The 19,726-nt window shown below is 37.4% G+C and overlaps 1 protein-coding gene across 4 annotated transcripts in view; it reads right to left on the minus strand.

Moving 5' to 3' along the window:
• Window positions 1-19,726, minus strand: part of DIAPH2 (diaphanous related formin 2) — a 982,036-nt gene that overhangs the window by 337,156 nt on the left and 625,154 nt on the right. For all 4 annotated transcript variants that reach the window (XM_027534395.1, XM_027534394.1, XM_027534393.1 and 1 more), the window contains one exon: window positions 16,632-16,756. In XM_027534395.1, coding sequence (XP_027390196.1) covers window positions 16,632-16,756 — 125 coding nt within the window. The remainder of the gene's footprint in view (window positions 1-16,631; window positions 16,757-19,726) is intronic.

A 19,726-nucleotide genomic window follows, 5' to 3' on the forward strand; every position in this document is an offset into this window, starting at 1 on the left:
TGTCCATCACCAACTCCTGGAGTTCACTCAAACTCATGTCCATTGAGTCGGTGATGCCATCCAGCCATCTCATCCTCTGTTGTCCCCTTCTCCTCCTGCCCCCAATCCCTCCCAGCATCAGGTCTTTACAACCCACCAAATACTGTTCAACCTCTTCAGGCCAGCATTCTTGACTTTTTTGAATTTGAGTTTTTACTCATTTTCCTACAACAAGGAATTACAACTAATTTTCACTACTCTGAGCCAAATGTGTATTTGATATTCTTTTGACACATTTTGGATCTTTACACATTGAGTCTTTGTTGCTAACTTTGCTGGTATAACTCTCCATGAACCCTTCCCCCAAGTTTTCAGTTAGTAGTGGTCTGAAGTCAGAAGTGGTCAAGATGATGGATGTGAACACTATACAGACTGGAAGTCTTTATGAATGTACTGGGATTTATTGTACAGAGCAATTTTTCCATTTTATATTGCATTTATCATATTCATATTGTCTTATGAGTACATTGTTCATTTTGCTTATTAACTTATATGTTCTGAAATAAAAGGTCTACTACTACTACTAAGTCATGTCAGTCATGTCCGACTCTGTGCGACCCCATAGACGGCAGCCCACAAGGCTCCGCCGTCCCTGGGATTCTCCAGACAAGAACACTGGCGTGGGTTGCCATTTCCTTCTCCAATGCAGGAAAGTGAAAAGTGAAAGTGGAATTGCTCAGTCGTGCCCGACTCTTAGCGACCCCATGGACTGCAGCCTACCAGGCTCCTCCGTCCATGGGATTTTCCAGGCAAAAGTACTGGAGTGGGGTGCCATTGCCTTCTCCGAATAAAAGGTCTACATTTTAGTTATTTTTATATACCTCACAGACCTAATGCTTTGTTCACATGGCACATGCAGGCATTAAAAGAATGATAATACACATATGGGCAAAAGGCAGATACAATCTTTTGTATACAAAAGGGAGAGCAGAGGGCAAACTGTGTCAATTATGTACTGATATCTGAATATATAGGCAGATATGTTAAATAACCTAACATATATGTCTATCATATGGCCTCTTGATGCCTATAACCAATTAATTATTTTCAACATGAAATATGAATTTAAGCTATTTAATTTTATAATACAGGATACAGGACTCATTGAACAAAATAAAGTTTAGTAATAAAAAAAATCCTAAATGTAAATATAATAAGGCCTATAATGTTTAGTTGATCACTTCAAATCTTAAACTCTGACTCTCCTTCCATCCAACCCTAGAATATCTGCATACATACAGTCCACTATGGGAGAGTTCTTAGAGTGCAAATCATTTTCATATTTATCTAATTAGACACAACTAGTGACGGGCTTTGGTGGTGGGGGGGGCGTTGTTTAAATAGACATTACAAGAATTTCAAAGTCAAAGAGAATTACATCTTGGGTGACCTATGAGAGGATGTAGCAAAATATTTTTAATGACTACCTCTGCAAAATATTCTAACATCCTTGAAATAAAATGTCAGCAGAGAGCAAATCATGCATTCATTCATTCACCAGACATGTATTGAGCCCTACTATGTGCCAGGCCCTGGGTGTGCAAAAGATGATCAATACAGAACCAACACAGTAAACTTCCTGTACACAGAGAGCTTCTGTTGCAGCAGGAGTTGAGTCTTATCTCCTCCATGAAGCTGCTCCAAACCACAACGTTCCCTATCTGGTGAATTCTTAATACATTTTAAACCAATGTTGTAAACAAGCAGGACCTTATGGGGCCTTCCGGTTATAGACCTCCCCTCAGCCCCAATGTCCTCTGCCTGCCTCTTGTTTGTAGAAAAGCTATAAGCTTCCCAGGCCTCCCGTGAGTCACAAAAGCCTGGCTCAAGAATGAATGATTGAAAGGATGTGACCATATAGCAACAAAAATAGTGATTGAGCCAGGAAAACTGGTAAGAGTTTAAACAGTAAATCAATCACAGGGCAGTACCAGAATCTTTAGTTTCTCCCTGAAATAGATAACAGTATCTGAGGCACATTTCCTGAGTTGTTTTACAGATCCTAAAAACCCTTACCAAATGGAAGAGGTTAACTACTTGATGACCAAGAGCACATAGCCCCCCAGACCTACTAGGGCAGGAAGATTGCTATGTTAACCCCTATGACACAGTCATGTTACCTCACCATCAACCAATCAGAGAATTGTGCATGAGTTAATCACATACCCTGTGATCCCACTCCCTCATCTGGACTTTAAAAATGCTTTCCTGAAATGCATTGGGAAGTTCGAGTGTTGTGAGCATTACCTGCCCCAGACTCCTTGTCTAGTGCCCTGCAATAAATGTTGCACTCTCCTTCACCACAACCCAGGGGCAGTATATTGGCTCTTTGCATGTAGGCAAGTAAATCCTAGTCAATCTAATCACTCTAGGACCACAGCCTTGTCTAACTCAATGAAACTAAGCCATGCCCATGGGGCAAGCTAAGATGGGCAGGTCATGGTGGAGAGATCTGACACAATGTGGTCCACTGGAGAAGGGAATGGCAAACCACTACAGTATTCTTGCCTTGAGAACCCCATGAACAGTATGAAAAGGCAAAATGATAGGATACTGAAAGAGGAACTCCCCAGATCAGTAGGGGCCCAATATGCTACTGGAGATCAATGGAGAAATAACTCCAGAAAGAATGAAGGGATGGAGCCAAAGCAAAAACAATACCCAGTTGTGGATGTGACTGGTGATAGAAGCAAGGTCCGATGTTGCAAAGAACAATACTGCATAGGAACCTGGAATGTCAGATCCATGAATCAAGGCAAATTGGAATTGGTCAAACAGGAGATGGCAAGAGTGAATGTCGACATTCTAGGAATCAGCAAACTCAAATGGACTGGAATGGGTGAATTTAACTCAGAAGACCATTATATCTACTACTGCGGGCAGGAATCCCTCAGAAAAATGGAGTAGCCATCATGGTCAACAAAAGATTCCAAAATGAATTCATTACTTGGATGCAATCTCAAAAATGACAGAATGATCTCTGTTCATTTCCAAGGCAAACCATTCAATATCACAGTAATCCAAGTCTATGCCCCAACCAGGAATGCTGAAGAATCTGAAGTTGAACGGTTCTATGAAGACCTACAAAACTTTTTAGAAGTAACACCCAATAAAGATGTCCTTTTCATTATAGGGGACTGGAATGCAAAAGTAGGAAGTCAAGAAACACCTGGAGTAACAGGCAAATTTGGCGTTGGAATACAGAATGAAGCAGGGCAAAGACTAATAGACTTTTGCCAAGAAAATGCATTGGTCATAGTAAACACCCTCTTCCAACAACACAAGAGAAGACTCTACACATGGACATCACCAGATGGTCAACACTGAAATCAGACTGATTATATTCTTTGCAGCCAAAGATGGAGAAGCTCTATACAATCAACAAAAACAAGACCAGGAGCTGACTGTGGCTCACATCATGAACTCCTTATTGCCAAATTCAGACTTAAATTGAAGAAAGTAGGGAAAACCACTAGACCATTCAGGTATGACCTAAATCAAATCCCTTCTGATTATAAAGTGCAAGTGAGAAATAGATTTAAGGGCGCAGATCTGATAGATAGAATGCCTGATGAACTATGGAATGAGGTTCATGACATTGTATAGGAAACAGGGATCAAGACCATCTCCATGGAAAAGAAATGCAAAAAAGCAAAACGGCTGTCTGGGGAGGCCTTACAAATAGCTGTGAAAAGAAGAGAAGTGAAAAGCAAAGGAGAAAAGGGAAGATGTAGGCATCTGAATGCAGAGTTCCAAAGAATAGCAAGAAGAGATAAGAAAGTCTTTCTAGGTGATCAATGTAAAGAAATAGAGGAAAACAAGAGAATGGGAAAGACTAGAGATCTCTTCAAGAAAATTAGAGATACCAAGGGAACATTTCATGCAATGATGGGCTCGATAAACGACAGAAATAGTATGGACCTAACAGAAGCAGAAGATATTAAGAAGAGGTGGCAAGAATATACAGAAGGACTGTACAAAAAAGATCTTCACGACACAGATAATCATGATGGTGTGATCACTCACCTACAGCCAGACATCCTGGAATGTGAAGTCAAGTGGGCCTTAGAAAGCATCACTACGAACAAAGCTAGTGGAGGTGATGGAATTCCAGTTGAGCTATTTCAAATCCTGAAAGAAGATGCTGTGAAAGTGCTGCACTCAATATGCCAGCAAATTTGGAAAACTCAGCAGTGGCCACAGGACTGGAAAAGGTCAGTTTTCCTTCCAATCCCAAAGAAAGGCAATGCCAAAGAATCGTCAAACTACCACACTATTGTACTCATCTCACATGCTAGTAAAGTAATGCTCAAAATTCTCCAAGCCAGGCTTCAGCAATACGTGAACTGTGAACTTCCTGATGTTCAAGCTGGTTTTAGAAAAGGCAGAGGAACCAGAGATCAACTTTCCAACATCCGCTGGATCACGGAAAAAGCAGAGTTCCAGAAAAACATCTATTTCTGCTTTATTGACTATGCCAAAGCCTTTGACTGTGTGTATCACAATAAACTGTGGAAATGTCTGAAAGAGATGGGAATACCAGACCATCTGACCTGCCTCTTGAGAAATCTGTATGCAGGTCAGGAAGCAACAGTTAGAACTGGACATGGAACAACAGACTGGTTCCAAATAGGACAAGGAGTACGTCAAGGCTGTATATTGTCACCCTGCTTATTTAACTTATATGCAGAGTACATCATGAGGAACGCTGGACTGGAAGAAACACAAGCTGGAATCAAGATTGCCGGGAGAAATATCAATAACCTCAGATTTGCAGATGACACCACTCTTATGGCAGAAAGTGAAGAGGAACTAAAGAGCCTCTTGATGAAAGTGAAAGAGGAGAGTGAAAAAGTTGGCTTAAAGCTCAACATTCAGAAAACGAAGATCATAGCATCCGGTCCCATCACTTCATGGGAAATAGATGGGGAAACAGTGGAAACAGTGTCAGATTTTATTTTTCTGGGCTCCAAAATTACTGCAGATGGTGACTGCAGCCATGAAATTAAAAGATGCTTACTCCTTGGAAGGAAAGTTATGACCAACCTAGATAGCATATTAAAAAGCAGAGACATTACTTTGCCAACAAAGGTCCGTCTAGTCAAGGCTATGGTTTTTCCTGTGGTCATGTATGGATATGAGAGTTGGACTGTGAAGAAGGCTGAGCGCCCAAGAATTGATGCTTTTGAACTGTGGTGTTGGAGAAGACTCTTGAGAGTCCCTTGGACTGCAAGGAGATCCAACCAGTCCATTCTGAAGGAGATCAGCCCTGGGATTTCTTTGGAAGGAATGATGCTAAAGTTGAAACTCCAGTCTTTGGCCACCTCATGCGAAGAGTTGACTCATTGGAAAAGACTCTGATGCTGGGAGGGATTGGGGGCACGAGGAGAAGGGGACGACAGAGGATGAGATGGCTGGATGGCATCACTGACTTGATGGACTTGAGTGAGTGAACTCTGGGGGTTGGTGATGGACAGGGAGGCCTGGCGTGCTGCGATTCATGGGGTCACAAAGAGTCGGACATGACTGAGCAACTGAACTGAACTTAACTAAACTGAAGCAAATCCAAGTTTGGTTCAGAAACAGTGTCACCCAATTAAACTTTATAAAACACCATCCTTTGAATGCTTTATTATTCATACACATGCTCTTAACTAACTATTAAGCTTCTTTAGAGCAAAGAATATTTTCTACTTCATTTTATGTTTCAGTCCCATGGTAACTAATAGTGCTAGGTTCTGGAGTAGCTGCTTAATGAATAGATGTTGATTGATTGGTAAAAACATAGAAGGAAACTTATTTTTGAACCTAAAAAAATTGTTGGTACATTCAGTTCTTAATTATCTGCGTTGAGGGAGATAGTTAATGCAAAACAAAGAATAATATACAAGCCATTTCCATTTGGCTTTGGAATGTATTTCCATACTTCACTGTTCATTTGGGTCTATTGCTTGGCTTGAGATTACATTTCCAACAAAACAATAAAGCTGCCATGTGAATTTCCAACTGTGATCAAAGCTGGAATGCTCTCTCACTGCAGGAAAAAGAGGAAGAAATATTGAAATGGCCTATTGGATTTTCAGCCTGCACTACACTCATTTACAATGAAATCAGCTTGGACTGTTTGTTGCTATCTTCTACTACTTGTACCTCCCTGACTACATGCCGTTTTGAAAGCATTAAACATAGCTGCATGTTAGCTTATAGGTGTCCTAACATTTAGAATATTGACTTTCATTGAGTATGCAAGTATCTTCAGATTCCATTTGTTGCTTCTTTCTCTCTTATACCTAAGTGAAAAAGATAGTAAAAGTCACTCAGTTGTTTCTAAATCTTTGAGACCCCATGGACTGTAGCTTGCCAGGCTCCTCTGCTCATGGAATTTCCCAGGCAAGAATACTGCAGTGGGTTGCCATTTCCTCCTTTAATGGATTTTCCCAACAGAGAGATCAAACCAGGGTCTCCTGCATTGCAGGCAGATTCTTTACCCTCTGAGCCATCACAGAAGCCCAAGTGAAAAAGATAGGCATTTGTTTAATCCCAAACATCTGGAAACTCCCAGAATAATGAAGTGAATGCCTCCTGCTTCTTCCATAGGCACTTACTGCATGAATGTACTTTTCTCTTTCAGTCTTAACACACACACACCCCCCACACACACATGACTTAGATAAAATCAAGGTGGACAAAAGTAGATCATGGTTGTTTACAAAGAATATTTTCCTTGGGGAAAATAAATTATTTCCCATTTGTGAGGTTTAGAGCAGAATGGTCATTAACACCTGGTATATAGGTTCTTAATTTTACAAAGCATGTTCAAAGTCATTACTATACCTAGTCCTAGTAACAACATATGTGAGGTGGACAAGGCAAGCATTATTCTTTCAGCTTTACAAATGGGCAAACAGAGTGTCTTTCCTAAGTTTACAAAGGCCATGGCTAAAACTTAGGTCTATTGATACACATCCAAATATCTTTTCATTCAAATAGATTAATAAAAAATGCTTTGCATTTGTATAGTACACTAAAGTTCAAAAATACTTTTATATATATGGGGTAAATAAAATGGACAGAGAGTATTTCTCAAAAGTGTACAGAATGAAATTGGCTCTCTTTAGGTTTGGAGTCAGGTCCATAATATAGAAATCTGGAGATGAGTAATTGAGCAGAGTTGCTGTACACAAATTTGATAATGCCTTAGCTGATATGAAAAATGCTTAACTAAATGTTTGCTTTTGATAAAGAGGAGTTGGGATTTTCACCTCTTGCAACCAATTTCAACTAGGTTACTCATGACTTTTCTTACTCAAACATCAGCTGGTGACTAGATAATATTCTCCTTCTCACTGATGACCTTGGGAAAGCTTTTCTATAGTTACTTTTTAAATTTTTCATTCCTTTTCAGTTCTCACCATCGGTGAGTGCCTTAGCTTTAAAGGAGTAACTGATATGTAATCCTTTCAAGTTGATTATAATTTTAAATGCTTGTCTTATGTATGTGTATGTGGATGGGTGGATGGATGGATATTTGTGTATCAATATATCCATCATCAAGATTTCAGCTGAAAAAGTTCAATGATGTTTGTTATGTATATCTTTCCATTTCTAACTTCAGTAATGAATTGGGACAATAATAAGTAATTACCCTATTTCACCTTTGCAAAACAAAGGAGAGTATTATTACATGTTTACTGACTTGCTTTCTTTTCAAGTATATTTTTTATTTCTACCTTATAAAGCTAATTCACTTCCCATATCTCAAAGTTTAAAACCACAAGAAAAGATCAGGTGCTGTTCAATGAAAAGCTAAGTTTACTTGCTATAATATTCAAAAGTTACCTAAAAAAGATTCTAACTAGAAATAACCGAAGAGACATCTAAGACAGAAAAGGACACTAATATAATCTGTCTACATTATACAAATAGTACCTGATTGAGACACTGCTGCAAGACTATATTAATTGACTCATACTGATGTCACCATCATTGCCTATAAACTGTGTGCATTCAACATACCATGCATGCCTTTCATAATTGAAAATAGTTTTAGTAAATTTCAAATAAAAACAAAAAGACAAATGATGGCTACAATATCCAATTTAAGCTCTATTCCCAGATGAGTCTCTAGTGGGCTGAAAGGGTTTAAGCATCCTTTAACTAAGCAATACGCTCTTTTCTCACCATTAGCATCATGCACCAAATGTCTATCAATTCCTAAAAAAAGTTTGAAAAATGGAGCTCATGGTAATTTCAGGCTGCCATTGAAACAAGCAAGACATTTCAAATAGAAAATTTTTGAGTTGACTGATCTGAAAAACTATATGCTCCACTGAGACAGTTTCTTAGAATGTGATTTCTAAGCACCAAAGAGATAATTCTTAATACCTGCATTTTAAATCAAAACATACAGGAATAAAAGTGGAAACATGTTATACCCCTTTTCCTTTTGTCAAACTAAAGTTATGCCACGATAACAAGCTGTTTTCTACTTACTTGCTAGAATGGTATTTAATATTAATTATTGCAATGACTTCTAACATATTAAATAAACATTTACTAGGACAATTTTCCAAAAAGCACTGTGCTAAGTTTGTTGTACTCAAAGATGAATAAGGATTTCTGTCTCAAAAGATTTTATAACCCAGTGTACAAAACACATACACACAAGCAGAGTATAGTCAAGTCAGTAAGTACAATGATCAAAATATTAAAATGCTATGAGAACACACGGGACAAGGAAAGGAATTATGTTTGCTATGATTAAGGAAGACTTTGTGGAGGATATGTTATAAGTGAGTAGTTAATTCTTAAATTAATTTGAAAACCTTTCAAAAATATTTTTTTTCCTCTGAAGCAACACATAGATTCACAGTCAACAAATGTGAATTTCATCTCAGATTTATGAAGCTTTCTGACCTTAGAGGCAGCTTGATACCATGGTTACAAGCACAAGGCTTGGAGTCTGAAGCTTGGAGCTGAAGTAGCAAAATTTACTTGAATTCTGGCTTTTATTAAATGCCAGACTTGAAATATACATGATCTTGCACACGTTTGAACCTCTATAGCCTCAAACCTCACATATTTAAAATTGGGTTAATCATAGTACCTACCATATAGCGAAAAGCAAAGGAGAAAAGGAAAGATATAAGCATCTGAATGTAGAGTTCCAGAGAATAGCAAGGAGATATAAGAAAGCCTTCCTCAGTGATCAATGCAAAGAAATAGAGGAAAACAACAGAATGGGAAAGACTAGAGATCTCTTCAAGAAAATTTTAGATACCAAGGGAACATTTCATGCAACGATGGGCTCGATAAAAGACAGAAATGGTATGGACCTTACAGATGCAGAAGACATTAAGGAGAGGTGGCAAGAATATACAGAAGAACTGTACAAAAAAGATCTTTATGACCCAGATGATCACAATGGTGTGATCACTCACCTAGAGCCAGACATCTGGAATGTGAGGTCAAATGGGCGTTAGAAAGCATCACCATGAACAAAGCTAGTGGAGGTGATGGAATTGCAGTTGAGCAAATCCTGAAAGATGATGCTGTGCAAGTGCTACACTCAATATGCCAGGAAATTTGGAAAACTCAGCAGTGGCCACAGGATGGGAAAAGGTCCATTTTCATTCCAATCCCAAAGAAAAGCAATGCCAAAGAATGCTCAAACTACCGCACAATTGCACTCATCTCACATGCTAGCAAAGTAATGCTCAAAATTTTCCAAGCCAGGCTTCAGCAATACATGAACCGTGAACTTCCAGATGTTCAAGCTGGTTTTAGAAAAGGCAGAGGAACCAGAGATCAAATTGCTAACATCCGCTGGATCATGGAAAAAGCAAGAGAATTCCATACAAAAAACATCTATTTCTACTTTATTGACTATGCCAAAGCCTTTGACTGTGTGGATCACAATAAACTGTGGAACATTCTGAAAGAGATGGGAATACCAGACCACTTGACCTGCCTCTTGGGAAACCTATATGCAGGTTAGGAAGCAACAGTTAGAACTGGACATGGAACAACAGCCTGGTTCCAAATAGGAAAAGGAGTACGTCAAGTCTCTATATTGTCACCCTACTTATTTAACTTATATGCAGAGTACATCATGAGAAACGCTGGGCTGCAAGAAGCACAAGCTGGAATCAAGATTGCTGGGAGAAATATCAATAACCTCAGATATGCAGATGACACCACCCTTATGGCAGAAAGTGAAGAGGAACTAAAAAGTCTCTTGATGAAAGTGAAAGAGAATGAAAAAGTTGGCTTAAAGCTCAACACTCAGAAAACGAAGATCATGGCATCTAGTCCCATCACTTCATGGGAAATAGATGGGGAAACAGTGGAAACAGTGTCAGACTTTATTTTGGGGGGCTCCAAAATCACTGCAGATGGTGACTGCAGCCATGAAATTAAAAGACGCTTACTCCTTGGAAGGAAAGTTATGTCCAACCTAGACAGCATATTAAAAAGCAGAGACATTACTTTGCCAACAAAGGTCCATCTAGTCAAGGCTATGGTTTTTCCAGTGGTCGTGTATGGATGTGAGATTTGGACTGTGAAGAAAGTTGAGTGCCGAAAAATTGACGCCTTTGAACTGCGGTGTTGGAGCAGACTCTTCAGAGTCCCTGGGACTGCAAGGAGATCCAACCAGTTCATCCTAAAGAAAATCAGTCCTGAATATTCATTGGAAGGACTTGATGATGAAGTTGAAACTCCAGTACTTTGGCCATCACTTGCAAAGACTCATTGGAAAAGACACTGATGCTGGGAAAGATTGAGACCAGGAGGAGAAGGGGACGACAGAGGATGAGATGACTGGATGGCATCACTGACTTGATGGACATGAGTTTGGGTAAACTCCGGGAGTTGGTGATGGATAGGGAGCCCTAGGCCTGCTGTGATTCATGGGGTCGCAAAGAGTGGGACACAACTGAGTGACTGACTGACTGACTGACCGCATTGTATTGCTTTGGAGATCATTTGAGATTGTATGAAAGTGAAAGTGAAACCCACTCAGTCCTGTTCGAGACTCCATGCACTATGCAGTCCATGCAATTCTCTAGGCCATAATACTGGAGTGAGTAGCCTTTCTCTTCTCCAGGGGATCTTCCCAACTCAGGGATCGAACTGCAGTCTCCTGCACTGCAGGCGGATTCTTTACCAGCTGAGCCACAAGACACCTATATATTTTTAGCACTGTGACTGGCACATGGCATTCACTAAACACTTGCTATTATTTATATTTTACTATCATTTTTATTTTTATTACTACAAGTGATTATACCTTCTATTGCAAATTACTGTGCAAATAATTGAAGTTAAACACACACATACACACACACACACAAACTTGCTTTCACTGCCAAGGGTCTGGGTTGAATCCCTGGTCAGGGAACTAAGATCCCACAAGCTGTGTGACACAACCAAAAAAAATAAATAAATAAACTTCCAAAATGTGATGAAGAGTGCATATGTCAAAGAATGCTAACAATCTTCCTTTTTTAAAAAGCAGTCTTTCCCCGCTATTACTGACCATGCTCCCATGCTTACTCTCTCTCTTTTTCTTTCTTTCTTTTTTTTTAATCCTGGGCCTTCTCTCCCTGAGCAGTCTTATGAAAACCAGTTTCGCTTTGAACTTCCAAATTTGCTGAGTTTGAGACCAGCAGGCAATTGAATCAGTGAACTTCCCTGTAGTCTAGCCTAAAGCTCTTGATTTTTCAGGAGCTAGAAAACAGCCAAGATTAGTACATTCATACTGGGGAAAAAAGCCTTGCTGTTGAGATTTCTGTTTTGTTTTGTTTTATGGGCATTTACTTTACAAAGTATGAATCACCCTCTCTTTTAAACCTGTTACTGGCATGTTCTCAAAGGTGACTAATATTGCTGAGGTTTAATAATAATTGTGTGAGTTTTTCATCTTTCCAAAAATTATTCTCTTAATAAAGAAGAGTGGAATAAAAATTGACATAGCTACAGTGCAGTAAAGACCCCAAATCTATTCTGAATTGACTGGTCAGGGCAGTGTGCTTCTTCCAGAAATTGATTTTTAAACACTTCAAATGACTCTCCCTTCTACTATGAGGAAATCTGAGGTGTTGATAGTGAGCTGACAGAATGTTAATATCATTAACATTCTGTCAGCTCCTCTTGTCAATGTGTTAATGGTGCCCCTGCTACTCAGTCCTCCCTGCCCTCTGGTTGGTGACATGACTTAGCCAGCAGTCAATCAAAAAACTAAGCTGATTTGGGGCAATAGACAGCTCTGCCACTGACAAAATCTATGTGAGCAAATGTGGTAAGAAATTTGTCAACAGGATATAAGCAGTAAGGTCAACACTGTGGGTAATGTGCTTTTTAGACAGTTGAAGACTGGACCACAACATATATTTTAAAGTCTAAGGAGCCCTCTTTTAAGAATGGGTTTTCCCGCAGGAAAAAGCAAGCAGCAGTAAGTAAAAGTGATGCATGGATTTAAAAGAAAGAAAGAAAAACTCTTTCATACTCACGTGATTGGTCAAAATACAAAAGCTGAAAAACTCAGAATCCATATATAATGTCAAGTTCAAGAGATGGGTCTCAGGATCGACAAGCAGACCACTCACAGTGTTCCCTCTCACCTCTCTTAAGCATAGGTTATTTTTCAAAACTTTGAAACCAACAGTGATTCTGAACCTCACCTCACCAATTTCTGCAAAAAGTGCCAAAACACAAAGATTACCAAATTCCTGGTCAACTTAAAACAATGAAGCTATGACAAATAAATGTGTGGGTTGTTGAAGTTATCCTGAGACAACTTGAGCTCACCATGGTGACACAGGGACAACTGTGAACAATTTCATCACCAGACATGGAAAATACTCATTTAATGAATAGGAACATTTTTTAAAGGCTCAAGAGGGTAAACTTGGTCAGTATCTGATACATAGTAAACATTCAGCTAATGAGTGAACATTACCATTTTTATAACTTACTAAAAAATGAATACAGATTCTATTTGAATTCACTGACCAAACAATTGAACCTAAAACTTCCAATATTATTATGATGAGCACATTGACATGAAGAATACAAAGCACTTTGCTTTAAAAAAAAAATCACAACAGCAAATTTCCCAACATGGTATCTAGATTTTTGAAGCATGTGTATTTCAAAATATATGGTGCTATTATATCCAATAACATATATATATATATATATAATATATTATATAATATATCCAATAATATATTATATCCAATATTATATCCAGATCATCCCTTTTCATCCTAGAACCTCCCTACTATGATTTATGAGAGAATTTTCTCTATTTCCCTCTGCTTTACAGTCTTACAAAATTAATCTTGCTTTGTTTACTCTTTCCAACTTTTTAAAAAAATTTAGAACAAGCAAACAATTTGGGGTAGAGAAAGAGAGTCAGAGGTGACAAGCTTCATTCTAAAGCCCCTGACTATTGTTTGAAAGTGGAAAGTAAAAGTGAAGTAGCTCAGTCGTGTCCGACTCTTTGCGACCTCATCGACTGTAGCCTACCAGGCTCCTCCATCCAAGGGATTTTCCAGGCAAGAATACTGGAGTGGGGTGCCATTTCCTTCTCCAGGAGATCTTCCAGACCCAGGGATTGAACCCAGATCTCCTGCATTGTAGGCAGATGCTTTACCATCTGAGCCACCAGGGAAGATAGGAAATAGCCTGGCTTACTCCATTCATAGGAGAGGTTTCATTCCTTTTTGTTTCTTTGACATTTACTTTTAAAAGATTTGGTTATCCCTTCTAACTGATTACACTTTACATGCTCTAAAAAGGTGATTCATAGTTACTCAACTTCCTGTGAAGATGTATATGAAGAAAAGTTTTATAACTAGAAGAACAGCTAACTACTCTTTCAACAATATCCCTTTTGGTGTGTTAAGTAAAAGGAGGATCTTGGATTAGATGACCTCCATTGTCTCTTGCTATATTATTCTGTGATTTAATACATAGTTATTGAATGCCTTCATGTTGCTAGGTGCTTCACATTGGGATGGGCATATCGGAATTAACATGCTGGACGTGATCTTGGCCATTAGGCCAGCAAGACAGAGAAGTGAATAAATGCCAGACTGTCAGCAAATTGTAGTCAAGTTTTCTACCTTGTGCACTGTTGTATTTTCATGATTTGGTAATGCCAAGCATATTTTTATGTATTCCATCAATAATGTGAAAGAACAAGGGTGAACATGGGGTGCTATGGGACTTAGACCAACCTAGAGATCTGGTGAAGATTCAACCTACATATTCATTGCCTTCTGGCCTTCATGCCACTGCTGCTAACTGTAGCACCGATCCCTTCTAAAAGTCTAGAGTGGCACTGCTATTCAGTTTTTGAACTCACAGGCCTTAGAGAGAGGTTCCTGTTTAAGTAAAGGTAAGATTACCTTCATTCAAGAGATAACTACCCCCATACTAGTGCCTATAGTTGCTCAATTTAAAGGGCCACTGACCTAAAGTAAATTAATTTATTGGCAGGTGACAGAAACAGTGGAAAGATCATCCAGTACAAAGAATCTTACACTAAAAATAGGATCATGGTTCTAATTTTAAAACTGAATCAAGTATTTCACAAGGAAATATCCTTCTCTTTTGAAATTGCCAAAACAGTAGAAAAAAAAATTAAGTAAGCACCGAAATTCATATAACATATATACATATGATGATTAGACCTTTTGTTTGCCTTTTTCTAGAAGATCCAACCTCTCAGTGGTTGTCCAAGGGGTCTTCCTAAGCAAGAATAATTTAAGTACAGTTTTACCATTGTAATTTATTAATTTGGAGTTTTTAATCAACTCCAACCAAAAGATAGAGTCAATAGTCTACTTTTTCTCTAAAATAAATTGCTATATATTTCATTTTTTTTCTAATATAATATCCAAAGTAACGGCTCCATACATTTTAATATAGTTTTCAATCCCCATGTAGACAGTCACACTTTGGTGCCACTTAAATGAAGAATAACCATTCATCCGTAACATACAGATACAGAAGGCTCTGGATTTTCATTCTAAAGCACTTAATTACATATAACGAGAGAAATAAAATAGAATCCAGGCCAAGTTCATGAGGGCTTGAAATTACTTTTCTTTTTCGAAATGAGCAACAAAGATTCCTCAATGTTGCATGCTATTGTGTGGCCATATGCCAACTGTAGAAGAAAATATTAAAAAGAAAAAAGGGATCAAGAATTAAATACAGATATGTAAGGCAAGAAACAAAATCAAAAGGTGAAAACTGTAGGCGGTGCTTCCAACCACAAGACAATATAACAAATTTGAAAGAAAAATATAATCAGCAACAAAGTTAAATCTTCATATTAAATATTTCAATGTGGGCAGCTATGTAATTAAAGGTTATTTTTGAGGATTTCCTGCCTCCAATCTCCCACAAACATATGTTCTCAATATTCTTATTTACATAAGTACTCAGCATCACTAAAGGACCACACAGAATACAGTATTAATTTATGAATCAAACATTGAAAATGAAAAAAAAAATTTTTTTCACATAAACATAAATTGCCATTCTCAAGTAATTCAAGTTCAGGACCATAACTTCCAAGCTGGGCAGGAAAGAAAGCATATGAGAGAAGAAAAAGACGATAAATTTAACCTTGAAACAAGGTGACTGCCATATAGTTGTTGAAATAATTTACTTATTATCAGATAAAGAATTTACAGTATTTATTCCCTCTAGAGATGTAAAATTGTGAATCAATCGGCAGTTCAAGATATTTATTTAAACCCAGAGGAGGAGGATATGGTTTTAACTTTTGAAAACCAAAATAGAAAAAAAAAATCAGCTCTAATATAGTTTATCTTTAGATACCAGATTTAACATTAAACAGTTCAAGCTAGATATCATTTCTCAAGTTTTCCTTTCATATAATTCTGTAATTTATATGAATATACTGTATGTAAAATAGGGATTTAAAAACATTTATATAGCAGGCAATGCTTAATGTGTTACAGATAGCTATTACAATTTACTAAAATACATAACCTACTGATCAATTCATCTATCCATCCATCCATGCATGCATTTTATTCTTCATAACCTTTCAGTCTACTGATATCAGTTATCCTCTGATTGCCCTTGAAAATGTATGTGCCCCTCAGAAAATACCTGCATACACAAAGGGAGCAACAAAAAAGAACTCTGACAAAAAAATTTCTTTTACTGATCATTTCCTTTAAATAACTGCTTATATAAGGAGAGTCTTTGTTTTGTTTTAGGTCTTATCAAACTTCATAAGACTTACCTTGCATATCTTGTAGGCCTTCAAATGAAACTCTTCTTTGAGAAATGGCATTTTTCTTATATAATCGTTCCCTTGCCTACTCTATGATTCAAAATGTCATGAACTAAAATTTATGCTGCTGATATAAAAACAGCCTATACACAAATTCATCCGAACCATGTGAATAGAATGGTAAGTTTAGAACTAATCACAGGGTAAATAGATATTTGGATAGACAGACACACACACACAGAGACACACACACACAGACACACACACACATAGAAATTAACAAATAAAATGCTTAAATAAAGGATATTGTCATCTTTTCCACAAACTTATCATGTTGATTTTCTGTTTTGGGGAATTGCTTGATGTCACGTTCCAGACGGACAATTTGTTGTTCCATTGCTGCAAGGTTGCTCTTGAGAATTTGAGCTGAAACTAAAGAACAATGTGCAAAATGTTTAAAATATTTCACCAGGTATTCCACAAAACAACTAAAAGAAAACCATATCAGTTCAAATATTTTTTTAATATGGAGAATAGTTTCATGAAACCAACTCACATTTTTCTCAATTATTGCTCAGAAAATGTCTACTCTCCATGAAAGAAGTTTTGAAAATGTATGATATACCAAATCATCATGTTTAATATGGGAATGTCATTTCATTCAGCCATTAGCTCAAATGAATCCATTTCTATTTAAATTTATTGATGGACTTCCTAATATTTCATTCTTTAAAAATCTAATGTGAAGATTAAAGAGAAACTAGAGTTCAAAGAGATCCTATCTATTTAATGTATGTTCTTGGCTATGTAAGTGATTAAATGTTAAATTACATAAAAGGATCAAATATTTTTCTTTTGTTGAAAGATCCTGATTCTTATAAACCAATATCTATGGTTTAAATTCCTGAGTTTAGTACTTTTCATACTCAGAGACAAGAAAAATAACTGTTGATGTGCAGAATTTAGAGCAAACCATAGTGAATACATATGCACATGCACACCCACAAAGCTTCGGTGAGCCCTCAAACAGGTTCATTAGTTGCCTTAATTATCCCTAACATTTTCTGCATTTTTCTTTTTCTCTTCTCATTGACAACCAATAATTTTAAATAGTATATTCAAAGCGCTCTTAAATATGTGCACACTTTCCAGATCTCTCAGGATGCCTTCTTTTCACAGGGCTAACTTTTTTGTTAAAGCTTATACTATTTTACAGATACTCTATTACTCCATAACTGCCAATTATATATGAAGACAATTCTATCAATATCAACAGATTTGACAGAGTTCTAGTTGAAAAGACAAGGTAAGTATTAAAATTTGATAGGTAGCCCACGACATTGATTTTTAAATCCAGGTTTCTGAAACACAGTTCTTTTCATTAAAGGACCATGAAACAGAAATAGAATAATATTACAATTCTTTTTTTTTTAAGTAAATTGCAGTCTCATTCAGAGGTGTATTAGAATTACCATGAATAATTCAAGAGACTGACAAAAATCAACCCCCTGGCAAATTTCAGCCAGTCTTCTGATATAAATTCATCATGCTGACATACACACCTATATAACTCAATGAGGAGAAATTGCTTAAATATACTTGGAAGTTCAAGAGAGTGAAAATCAAATACCAACACTAAAGACAAATTATTTTTTTCCTATTAATCTGTCAGTACAAATAGCTAGGTCCAATTTAGTTCCATTTGTTTAGATCTGACAAACTTGGAGATTATTCCTTATTGGAGAAGTCAAAGAGTTTTGCCCTGCCAAAAATGTGCTAACGGCTCAGTAATCATTGCTTGCTTTATTTAAAGGATGAATTTACTGTGAAGGAAACCATTCTCTCTGAGTTTAAAGCTGAATTTTTCCACTTCAGTTTTTCTTACTAATTATTCAAAAGGCTTCTCCATTCCCACTCACTTGATGGGAAGCTGAAGATATGAAATTGACAAGTTGTTTATGTCATTTAGGCTACATGGAAGAAATAAACTCATGATAACTTTCTGCAATAAACAAAATGTGCCCAGAGGCAAAGTTTATGTCACAATGGTAATTCCAATAGTAAAAACGGGATGATTTGAGGACTGTTCTGATTGTTCAATAAAGAAACAGCCTAATCAAGTTGCCATATACACAAACGTATAGATAACTCAAATAACAAGAGGCATTATTTTTAATTCAGTGAAACTGCTTTTACCCTAAAGTTGAATTCTGAATAAAACAATATTTTCTAGACATCTGTCCACCTCAATTTCATATGTCAAATCCTTAGACCTCTATAAATCCCTCTAGAGCTCTAGTCCAAATTCTCTAACATTCATAGACACTTCTATTTCTTTAAGCGATCTTCCACATATCACCTTTTAAGTGAGAGTTTTTTTTTTTTTTGGCTTTGTGTACATAAGCACAGAGTCTCTGCTCTAAACTGTCATGCTACTTAATAGTAAGATTCCTAACTAACACTTTGCTTTTCCCTCAGTACTTATCATATACTGTACCCAATGAATGTTGTTGAATGAATATGCATACGTCAATGAGTTTTGAATTGGATTTAAATGTATGCCCACTTCTGCAAATGGATGTGTATGTAGAAGTTAGATACAACAAAAGTAATCAGAAGTTAGTTAATTATTAAGTGAAAATGAAAAGGAAGTAGGAAGTTGCTGCTACTGCTGCTTCTGCTAAGTCGCTTCAGTTGTGTCCGACTCTGTGCGACTCCATAGATGGGAGCCCACCAGGCTCCCCCATCCCTGGGATTCTCCAGGCAAGAACACTGGATTGGGTTGCCATTTCCTTCTCCAATGCATGAAAGTGAAAAGTGAAAGGGAAGTCGCTCAGTCATGTCCAACTCTTAGCGACCCCATGGACTACAGCCTACCAGGCTCTTCCATCCATGGGATTTTCCAGGCAAGAGTACTGGAGTGGGGTGCCACTGCCTTCTCCGAGTAGGAAGTTGAAGTCTATCTAATATATAGAGGAGGCAGGGTTGCAGGATATGCTTAAGTAAAGGGGAAAGTGAAAAACTGAGATAAGGAAAAAAAGTAAGGGATACCTTTTCCTAAGCTTCTCTGTCTTCCCCCTGTAATAAACTATTAATATTATGCTGGAACAAAAGAAAATAAAACACTAGAGATGTGAGAATCCAAGAATTTTAGCACACTTGCAAATTTATAGCTGCATTAAAGAAAAAATACCATTATATAAAATATATCTCCTTAAATTGTTGGAATTATGGTATCTTAGAGTTGGAAGTGACATTAAAGGAGATATGGACCAGCCCCCTCAAGGTTTAAAAGCTCAGATTACACAGCATCATTGTTAGCCTTCCGAAATAGAAACAGACTCACAGACATAGAGAACAGACTTGGGTTTACCAAGGGGGAAAGAGAACGGGGATGGGAAG

This window comes from Bos indicus x Bos taurus, chromosome X (genome assembly GCF_003369695.1).
Source record: "Bos indicus x Bos taurus breed Angus x Brahman F1 hybrid chromosome X, Bos_hybrid_MaternalHap_v2.0, whole genome shotgun sequence".
NCBI lineage: Eukaryota > Metazoa > Chordata > Mammalia > Artiodactyla > Bovidae > Bos > Bos indicus x Bos taurus.